General features: G+C 47.1%; 1 protein-coding gene across 1 annotated transcript in view; it reads right to left on the bottom strand.

The window, feature by feature from the left end:
* Positions 1 to 5792: 5792 nt before the first annotated feature.
* The window catches only part of DHX35 (DEAH-box helicase 35), a 71713-nt gene continuing 66185 nt past the window's right edge, over positions 5793 to 11320 (bottom strand). Inside the window, 1 exon segment of the mRNA XM_019632931.1 lies at positions 5793 to 7041. Within this exon segment, the coding sequence (XP_019488476.1) occupies positions 6997 to 7041 (45 nt within the window). The 3' untranslated portion in view covers positions 5793 to 6996.

Raw genomic sequence — 11320 nt, 5'->3', positions numbered from 1 at the left:
ATGCAGGATCTGGGGTGTCCGTCAAGTTTGTTCCTGATGCTACCTCTCGCCTGGAGTGTCCAGCAGCCGGGCATGTCTTCTGCTCACACTCACTCCCCCTGGGAGTCCCGTGTCCTCAGGGAGGCCCATGCCTCTGTGGACATCTCCCAGACATACCCCTCCTCTCTGCTCAGGCTCTGCTTACCTCTGTCCATATGGGGGCCCCTCACCACTGCATCTGCTCTTTTCTGGGGTGTCTTCAGATCTCTTTTAAATAAAAGGAGTCCTTCTTGAAGGGGGTGCGGGGACCTGTCAATCATGGCACCTGGGAGGCTAGGATAGGTGTGGAGAGGGAACAGGGAGCCTTCTGTGACAGTCAGGCTGAGAAGAGCAAAGGTCCCTGGTTTACTGAGCAATAGCTGGCCCCGCACCTTTGGAGAGCTGCGCAGTGGTGCAAACTCCAGCCCCAGCACAGATGCAAATGAATGAATGTTGTAAGTTACTATTAGCCTCAGTTCACAGATAAGCAAACGGAGATGAAGACAGAAATTGTATCTTTCCAAGGGTCACAAAGTTATCTAATGGTCAGACTGGGGCTTAAACCCAGGTCTTCTCCAGACACGGAAAAGGATATTCTAAATGATTCCATTTATATGAAATTCTAGAAAAGGCAAAATTACTTCATAGTGACTAAAAGGAGAATAGTGATGCTTGGGGTGGGGGTAACTAAAGAAAATGAGAACAATTTTTGGATGGAAATGTTTTATACTTGATTTTGGTGGTCATTGGTGGTATAGATATTTGTCAAAACTCGTTGAACCACCCAATTAAAATGGTTGCATTTATTATATGTAAATTATACCTCAATAAAGGTTTTTTGGCTTTTGTTTTTAAATCTGGGTCCTCTGACTCAGATTTGAGTGCTCTTGCACCTGCCACCTGGGAGACGCCCAGGGGTGTTGTCACTGCTCTGTGTCCAGGTGGCAAGAGTTATTCTTGGCACCCAATGGGTGTCAGAATTCCATCGGGCACAAACCGCAAGAGCCACTGGGAGAGGCTGTGGGAATGCAGGGACCTTTTATCCTGATTCTGGCTGAAACAACAGATGAATCAGTAGGCAAAAATCAAATGTAAAAATTTTACTCCATCTGGGCCCACTCAGACCTGGGACAGGCATGGTCACCGTCCAGGAGAGCTGACCTTGGTGTATACACCTGGGAACAGGAAACGTGCCCTGTTTCCCTAGAAATGGGTGTCCATAACCCCACTCACCACTGGGTCAGGTAACTGGTCCCGAATCTGCCCTCCTTCTGTGTGCTTAGCCAAGCCAGGATGGTTTATAATTCTTTCTCGAGCAATGAAACGTTTAAAGACTTAAATTTAATAAGTTCCCTGGTGGCCGCTTCCAATTTGCATGTTGCCTTACTCACCTGGCCCAGATTTCTCCCCGCTCTGAGGCCGTTCTTGGAAAACCAGACACCAGTGCTGATTAAACGTGTTCTAAATGACCAACCAGCCAATGAAAAGAACATCAGGAGACATAGCGGGGCAGCAAACACAGCTGAAGTTTACAGGCCTCTCGGATAATAAAAGGTCATCGAGGGATTTTCAAAACCTTGGCACATCCTGTTCTTTTTAGCCGCAGAACAATCCAGGTAGTGCTGACGGCAAGAAGTTTCCGGACGAAAGTGTCACGAGCTGAAGTAAAGGGACAACAGTCCCTGTGGGTTGAGAGCGTAAATTCCATCTTAAGGATGCTCATCAGCAGGAGGGACTTACAGAGATGTGATGTGTTATCTTGCCCAGATGAACCCTATGAGCTACCATCCATTCCAGCAGTCTGTCTGTCTAGTCATATATTTGGGGAGGGCTTTCCCAGTGAATTCATTCATTGGTCTCTGCTGAATGGGAACACAGGGCTACATGTCTTTCACTCCTTGGCGGGTGGTCACACAAGACAGGCTGCCGTTGCTGACTTCCAGATGGCTGGTGAAAAGGAATTCCATCATGGCATTTGTAGAATAAGTGTTAGTTAAAAGGGCATCACACAAGAACAAGAACACATATCTGAGCAGAAACACACTGTGATAGGAAAGGCAAGCATTCAGACATTTCAAGGTGTTCATCAGAGCATCATCACATCCAGGGTGTAAACGGTGCCTGCAGGGAGGTGAGCTGGGGGGGCCAGCAGCAGGCCCACAGAGATCAACCCCACACACCTCCCGCCTACCTGAGTCACTGGTAAACCTGTCTAAAATCTTGAATAAGGACAGATAAGTGTCCTAAAATCCAGGTCTCTTGCAGATAAACATCCCCGAGGCTCCTTCTTCCGTCACATTTAGTTTCATTTCATTGTAAATTTTCTTTTATCCCCCAATCCTCACTCCCATCCTGCCCTGACCTCCTCCAGGTAACCCTTCTAATGCGCATCGTTGCGTCTGTACGTTTTTGCAAATGTTGTATTGTTTCTTGTGTGCACATATTTTTAGTGTCATGACACTATCGCATCTCACTGTTTCCTTTTGTCACTCAGCTATGTTTAAGGTCCAGGTTATATGTTGTCTGTGGTTTGGAGTACCGCTCTGTAGGACTCCACAGTGTCATCCACAGAGTTTTTCCTACACATTCTCCCGGGAATGGACATTACACCACCCCTCCCCCCACAGCCACACTGGCTGAGCATCCTTGTACATGTCTCCTTAAGGAGCAGGGTGAGAATTTTGTTGGGAACATTTACCCAGTCGTGGACTTTCTAGATAGTGGGGATTGCACATCCTTCATTGGATGAGTTGTGCCAGGTGGCTTTCCAAAGACGGCTACACCAGTGGTGTACCAAGGTCCCCACCGCCTCGCCAACACTTGTCATCACCCACCTTTGCAATTTTTGCTAATCTGAGGGGTGCAAAGAGATATGAATTTTTGCTTTCGTTTATATTTCTCTGATGACGGAGTTTGAACATCTCGGTACACTTTGGGGTCTGCTTCTATAAATTGTCCCTTCCCTTTGCCCATTTTCTTTCTATTGGGGTTGTCTTCTTATTGTTGATTTGTAGGAGCTCCTTGTGTATTCTTGACAGTTAATCCTTTGTTGGTTTCAACCATTGTAAACATCTTCTCTCATCTCCCACACCTACAGGTAGGCCTTCTGCCAACCACCAAAACAAATTAAGCACATTACAATATAAAAGGACGTGATGGAAGTAAAATGAAACAGGAGGCACATTGTTAAGGGGAGTTGAATACTAATAAAATGGGAAAATGAAAATAATGAAACAAAATACTAATACAACAAGAAAAAATTTTTTGATTTTTTTTTTTGGTCTCTAAAAGTATAAAAGTAGAAACAAATAAGTAGAGTGTAAAAAAGATCAAGACATTAAAATAAATGTTAAGGTGAAAAATACTTTTTAAAAGAATATAGAAAGGAAGCAACTTCATGGTAAAAAAGGGAAATAATGCAGACGTCAGAGGTAAAAATGAAAGGCATAAAATATTTTCCCAAGTGGAAACAAAAAAAACAAAGAGCTAAGAGTCAACCGGGTGCCAGCAGATACTAAGCAAGCCCGACCTTACTTGAAACAGAAAACAAAGCAAGTGGGAATGGAGAGAAAAAGGCTTAGACAAACCAAGTGAGGGCAGACTGGTGAGTCCTGATCAGCCCCATCCGCCCTCAGGGCCCCTGGGGCCGGTGCAGCAGGCCAGAGGCAGGAAGGAGCCCAGGCTACCTTTGGAGCCTTTCAGGGTTCGCCCCATCAGCCTGGGGCAGTGAAGAGCCCTGCCAGCACCTTTGTGTTCAGAGCCACTGCCCAGGCCGTGGTCAGTGGACAAGCCTGTGCTGGCCCTTCGCCTAGCTATGAAGACTCCGGGCATCCCCACTGAGCCCCTGACCACCATCCCCACTCCCTCCTGAACCTCCCAGCCTCCCTGGTTTGCTCACTGCATTCAGTAGAACCCACAAGTAGGGGCTGAGGCCACGTAGGCCACAGGGCCAGGGAAAAAGGCCGCACTGGGAATCTCTTTGGCAAGCAAGGAGACGGCCTGTTTGAGCAAGTTCAATACCACTCAAGAGTGCACAAGGGAACATATCCATGTTCCATTAGAGATGGCAGAACGTGATCTTGCCAGAGGGAGCAATGACTGCAAGGACCCAGGGACAAGCCCTGTCCAGGAGATCTGCCATACTGACTCTAGCTGCTCACTCAAAGTGGCCAGCTATGTGTGAAATGAATGGGGCATGGCTATTTCCAGTGTTAATGACAGAAAAGAGATTAAACGGACAGGAAACCCAGAGTTCCATCATCTAGTTTCAGCACAAGTTAGAAAGCGGAGGAAAAATCCAGATGAGGTATTTGAGGGTGGGAAATATCTGATCTTATCTAAAGGTAAAGGAAGGGATATGGGGACTGAGTCCTGCTAATCTGGACCCTTCCAACTATATAGACACGTGCTCCCCCAGCTGCTCCAAAAGTTCACTGGAAATTCAGCTGCTTGGCCGGGCAGATCCAGTTCCGGTTATGATGCTCGGTGCTGATGGTGCCAGCCGGGCTACGTAGTCCGGTTAGCCCATGACCCAGGGGTTCCCAGACTTGGGGAATCTCATCAACCGGTTGTTTTTGTTTTCAATTGGAAGACTCATGTAAGATTGTCGATATTTTATTTTTCCAAGGAAAGCATGTCTTAAAACTACCATCATTTTCTAAAAGAAAGAACATTTTCGCACCCCAAAAAGACTAGAGGATGGCCTTTTATATAGAATAGTTTGAGCTTCATTTAATGCTCATTATCCCGCGTTCCTCACCGTGGGAGGGCAGTCAGGAAACTCATTGTGGGCAGACATGGGTGCCCACTGCCAGGACCTGCCTGGAGTTGAATTCCAGCCCCCCTGATCAGTGCTGTGGGGGAACAGGAGTGGACTTGGGGTGGGATCTAGGCACGTGTTAGGGTATGACCTGCGCAAAAACAAATTTATCAACTGTCACTCAAATCTGATGCTCCTCCCCCTGACCTCCCAGCTAGCTGGTGGCGCACCTTCCTCTCTGCTCTTCATGTCCTCACGTCTTCAAGTCCTGTCTCCTTTACCAGTGGTGCCCAAGCCACCCCATTAGAATCATCTGGTCTGGGGCATTTCACACTGCAGTCTCCCAGGCTCCACTACCAGGGGTCTGGTCCAGTAGTCCCAGGACGGAGCCTGGTGGCCATCGAGATGTGGTGCCTCAGCCTTCTGCCCCCAGCACTCGACCCTATGAAATGACTGACAGGAGCCGTGAGCATTGGGTCCTGCAAAGCAGAGCTGAGAACCGGGACAGTGCTCCAGGGAACCAGGAGTGAATGGCAGCACCTAGACCAAGTGGAAGCAGCACTGGTCACAGGCTGTGCCTACGCCAGGGCATGGAGGTGGGTGACTGTGCAACTCTTCAAGTCCACAGCCAAAGGGAAACACAGCTGGGAGGGGACACTCGAGGCAGCAGAACGTGAGCACCGCCTGTACATTCCCAAGGAAAAACGTATTAGGACCCAACAGAAGCTTATTAGGATCAGCCCCGGTCCTAAGTTCAGACTTTATACGAATAAGTGCTATGACTTCTCTATAGAAAGATCCCACTCAGAAACTGGTTGAAACAACATCCCATGATTTGCTCGGGTAAGGCCTTGAGGGCATTCAGTCACATGATCTGGCTTGATTGGGGCTTCCCTGGTCTATGTGACCCCAAAAGCTGCCGCAGGTCACAGCTTCAGGCTTCTTGGCTCACATCAGCCCCTCACTCAGAAGAACTAAGTGGACCGTCTTAAAATACAGACCATGAGAACCCGGATGGGAGGGAACACATTTACTTTAGGTATAAAGGTTTACTAGTATTAACAAGTTAACACTATTATTTACATGTTTAGAAAATGGAAATAAAAATGACACACATGTTTGGTGCCAAAAGTGGCACATCCAAACGAAGATCAGTACAAAAATAAATTTTCAAGCTACGTGTTCTGAAAATAAACGTCGCTGAAACAGGAGGGGGAAAAAACCAAATCTGGGTTGGTCACGTGCTGAAATGCACACATCACAGGGAAGCGGCCTGGGGCAGCGGTGAGCCCAGTGCCCGCTGGAAGAGCCGCGCCCCGCGTGTCCTCACAGGGAGCCGGCACACAAACAAAAACAAATAGACAAGTAATGTTCCTGAGCTACAGAAGCTTAGAGCCTCTAAACTGTTGTGAATTCCCACTACAGGGGGGCCCCAATGGGGTTGAGCTGATGAACTTTCACTAGTGCTCAGCTGGTGGCATCGGGACATGGGACCGTCCGCGGAGAAAGCTAAGCCCACTTGTGAAACAGAGAAACCCTCTGCTAACAAAGACCTGTGCACACGAGTCCTCTCTGTCGATCACCAGTCCTTGCGAGTCTTCTGGCCTCAGATAAACAGAGACACGGGCAGAGGGAAAACAGAAGCTGCTTGGTTTGGGAGCCCCCGTGCCCTCTAGTCATGCCCCTCAGTGATTTTCGCAGCAATCTGCAGCATTTCCAGGGTCTCACCCCTTTGTGGACACACGCTTGTTCACACCTGGCAGCAGACCACACTGGTCAGCACAGCCGCGGCCCCGCCAGGGAACGCAAAGGCAGCCCAGCAAACCCTCTATCCATCCCACGCGGTGCTTCAGCCTGCAGGGGCTAACTGCCCTCTCTGTGCCCCATAAAGCTGGGCCAGGACTGTGTGCCTGCTGGAGTGGCATGCTGGGTCAGCGAGGGTGCTGAGTGAGCGAAGAGCCGGGCCCTGCCGACTCCCGCTCTGCCTGGGTGCAGCGCGGCAGGGCGCCTGCCCATGCACAGACGCCTCTGGGACCCCAGCAAGGAATGCAAATGCTGAGGGGAGCGGGAAGGAGGGGCTAGGGAACGGCTGCAGCCCACATCAGGGCGCCCGGAAGCTCCACATGAGCCAATGCAGCTCACCCCCACCCCCGGGCTGGTGGGCAGCAGCACGGAGGAGACGGCACCAAACAGCCCCCGCAGCTGCAGCCCAGCTCTGCTCACTGGTCTTGGACTTTGGCCCTTTTGGCTTTTAGGGACAGGTGCTGCAAGAGAAGAGAAAACATCATAACTGGGGTTGGTTAGACAAGGAGACCAGACTTCACCACAATTCCCACCACCTACATGACCCAATCAAAGCTGCCATCTGGTCCACACCTTCTCAGTAAAGGTAGGTACTCAGGTAGGTACTCTGCAGGAAAAAAAAGCCCAAGTGATGAACCGAGGAAATGAGCCTTTGGTAAGCCACAGCAGCCCGGGGCCCAGCCTGCCATGGGCTCTCCCTGGGCCCTAGCCCACAGGGCAGCACTGCCGTCAAACACCCGTGCTCAGGGGCTGGGCTCAGGCTGGACACCACCTCAAGTTCCCAGGAATGGTCAAGGAGAGGTATCCCCCCATTAGGAACAAAGAGAGCCATCATTTTACCAAGTGTCTCAGCACACGGGTACCCGTGCGCAAGGCCCTGGCCCTCACGGAATCCCGTGCAAGTCAAGTGCAGGACAAGGGTACCTACCTCCTAACGACACATTTTTCTTTCAGAAATGTCACTCCCTGCCAGTATGCATAACATAGGAAGTGTAATATTATATAACCATGGACATCAGATAATAGGGTTGAGGGAGACAAACATTCTTTACATTCCCAAGTAAAGCCAAAAGCGCTAGGAACCCTAAAATGCGCATTTATGGCAGCGTGCGTCAATATAAGCTTTTAATACAGGAGGTACCCCTGATGCTTCCTTAAAAATCATATACAAACAACCAAGAGACACCCAAGGCACAGTGCTCTACCACGTGGTGGGACGTTCACATGAGTGGACAGGACACAAGTCTAAAGAAGCTGCAACAGGTCACTTTCTAAGCGCTTATGCCTGACACAGGACCAGCAGAGGTTCTTGCAAAAGCCCCGGTTAACAGGGTTCTCCCCAGATTCCAAAGGTGTCTCTGAGAATCAGGGAAACAAATGTAAAAACTGAAAGGCAAATCTCTGAACAGGTTCCCCTGTTCTTCTCCCCCAAGCTGTGGGTCTTGCTGTCTTTCTCTCTAAATTCTCTCCTCTCTGCACTTCACCTGATGTAACCCCTAAAAACTAATGTTAGACACCCACAGCCTTAGCTTGGGAATGCGAGATGACATCATCATGCCTGTGGGACCATCTTTGGTGCTTGCTTCTGGAAGAATGTTGAGTATAAACAAAGCCGACTCTGGACCATTTCAGGCCTCTTTCCCGGGTGAACAATACTTGGAAAAACAATGGGAACGGAAAGTCACCAAAGGTGCCAGGAACACAGCCAGGGATGATCTGTGGGCCCTGGATGGTCACGAAGCGCTACACTGTGTTCAGCAGAGGAACAGCTGCCCTACATGGGCGGCTGCTGGAGCTCTGCGGGGCTCTTGGGGAAATCAACTCATTTTGGACAAGTTATCAGTAGTAGAAGTGCCTTTGGACTGTGTAGTGAAGGCGGGGCCAAGGTTCCTGGGGAATTTCAGGGCCCTCGCCTCTCCAGTGAAGTTGTCGTACCAGGTCATTTCTAAAGGTCTCTGAAAAATACTCTAACCACAGACAGTAATCAGAGTGGAGCTGATGAGCTGAAAAACAGGCATTTGGAGAAAAGAGTCAAAGGCAGAAATTTGGGATTGTCATTTTCTTGAAACTTCTGGGGCTATCTGCTCTTTAACTTTGTGGGTTTGATCTAAAGAAATTGTCATTTTGAGCTGAGAAGGGGAAAAAAAAACTCAGCTTCCAAGTTAATTCTGTTCTCCAAGAGTCTAAATGAATCCGAGACAACTTCGGGTCTCGCCTTCTCTAACTGTTTGCTTCTTATTACTTTGACAAGCACCATTCTTCTCAACTTCAAGTTTGCATTTCTAATCGCTTCTCTTGGACTTCTCTTGCTGCTTTCCACCTGAGAGGTTTTGAAGGAAAAGATTTTCTTTCACTTCAGGTTTATTCTTATCGGCCCAACGCAGCAGAGACAACACACTCTGCATTTTAGCAATCCTTGCAGCTGATCTCATTTCCAGCTGAAATATCTGTATGAGGATATGTGAAGAATTACACAGGGTTGAAACATTTTTGGTTGGATTGGGTAAAATTTAAATATTATAAGAAGATTTAAAAAGGACAACAGCCCTTGACATTGCTGGAGCGGGAGGGATGAGAAGATCCGCCCATTTGCAGGGTCACAACTCAGCTGCTCCCAGGAGTTGAGCAAGTGAAACAGAAGAGGGACACAGAACTGTGGCACTCGGAGAATGTCATTCATAGCAAGCAGTCCTTCCTCGGGCCCCAATTATTGCTGCCAAGCAGAAACTCAGGCCCAAGGTCAGGTTTAAACACTTCTTTCAAGAGACACCTGAAATCCATCTTTAATGTGAAATCTCCCAATTTTTAAATGCACCAATAAATCCACATTTTGGTTTGAAAACACTACAGTCTGGTTATAACCCTGAAGAAGTTACAGGTTTTAGACTTTCCCTTCTGTGGTAAACAATGGTAAAACTAGACAAAATATCTGAAACAACTGTTTTTCAGGCATTGGGCAACAGACAGCACAAGGCCATAATCCTTGAGCAAAAGGGAACACTCAAGGTCAGCTCTATATTCATCCCCGGTCTCCGCCTGGCTCTCCAAACCTTGGCACAAGGAAGTAAATCCTAAGTAGAAAACAACAATATTGTTGGGCAGAGATAACAGATCGGTGTTCAGGGTGCCTGACATAGCTGGAATTCGTAGGACAGGTCATAAGAAAGGAGTAGTTCCAGAAATCTACACAGAGCTACCCTTACTAGTAAGCTGCACATGAGCAGGCTAAGATTTGATAAGGTTGGCAGAGAGATGTGACTGAGGATTTGTGAGCTGATAATGAAGATTCTGGAGGTCTGACCAACCAGAGTGCAAAGACCTCACTGAACCTCCTAGGCATTCAGCTGAGACATCAAAAAGGTCATGATGTCTCAGAAGTAGGGCTGCTCTAGACCTTCTCTATTAAAACCTAAAATCAAGCTTTGGTGAAACTAAATTAATCTGCCATTATTCACTGTCTACTAGAAAAGAGCTCAACATTCTTTAAAGAAAAAGACAATAAAATCCAGACTCTCCACAACATAGCGTTTATACTATCCAGCATACACAACAAATTGCTAGACAAGAGACACAGGGAAATGAGACCCCTAATGAGGAGGAAAAACAATCAAAACATGAAATAGACCAGAAAATGCTTGAGATGTTTAATTAGTAGACAAGCCATTTAAACAGCTAATATAAATACGTTCAAATATTTAAAGAAAAAGATGAACATAATGAGTAAACACAAGGAGAATCTAAACAAAAAAAAAGACAATGAAAGTGCAAGAACAGAAAATACAGAATGAAATAGTCTCTGGATGGGCTTAACAGCAAATTGGACACTGCAAAAGAATTTACCAATGAACTTGAAGACAGGTAAGAGAAACTATCCAAACTGCAGCACAAAAAACAACTAAATAAATGAAAGATCAAAGCCTCAGGGACATGTAGGACAAAATCAAATGCTCAAACATGGAAGTAACTGGAGTTCCCAAAGAAAAAGAGATACTGGAGCAGAAAAAAATATTTTAAGGAATAATGACCCCAAATTCCCCAAATGACTAAAAAAACAACAACAAAACATTGGCCCCCAGATCCGATAAGCTCAATGAACCTCAAACATGAAAAACACAAAGAAAAACACATAATAGGTCAACCTGCTGAAAAACCAAAGATAAAGAAAAAAAATCTTAAAAGCAGCCACACGAGAAAAATGACTTACGGCCTCTCAGACACAATTCAAACCAGACAGCAATGGAATAAACTCTTTAACATGCTAAAATGAAAAAGACAAACAAAAACCTTTTAAACCTAGAATGTTATTTACAAAAAAAAAATATTTTTCAAAAATGAAGATAAAATAAAGATTTTCAGAAAAATGAATGCTGAGAGGATATTTCAACAGTAGACATGCTCTAAAAGACGTATTAGAGGAAGCTCTTCGTGGAACAGATACCAGCTAGAAACTGGGGTCCACACAGAGGGATGAAGACAACAGAAATGATAGATATGTGGGTAATATAAAATACTATTTTTCTTGTTTCTTAATTTCTTTAAAAGACTGTTTAGGGGCCGGCCGAGTGGCGCGATGGTTAAGAACTGGCTTGGGACGCCAGAGGGCCCCCGTTCGGATCCCACACATAAGGGCCAGTGACACTGCCCTCCACAGCTAAGATGGTGAACAACAGCTCAACCTGGAGCTGGGCTGCTGTGAGTCGCTGGCGACGGTGTAGGCTGCAGCCCCTGTGGCAGTGGGTT

Source organism: Hipposideros armiger, unplaced genomic scaffold, assembly GCF_001890085.2.
Source record: "Hipposideros armiger isolate ML-2016 unplaced genomic scaffold, ASM189008v1 scaffold_1196, whole genome shotgun sequence".
NCBI lineage: Eukaryota > Metazoa > Chordata > Mammalia > Chiroptera > Hipposideridae > Hipposideros > Hipposideros armiger.
Note: the sequence above shows the minus strand (reverse complement) of the source record. Positions and strands in the feature narration are given on the sequence as shown.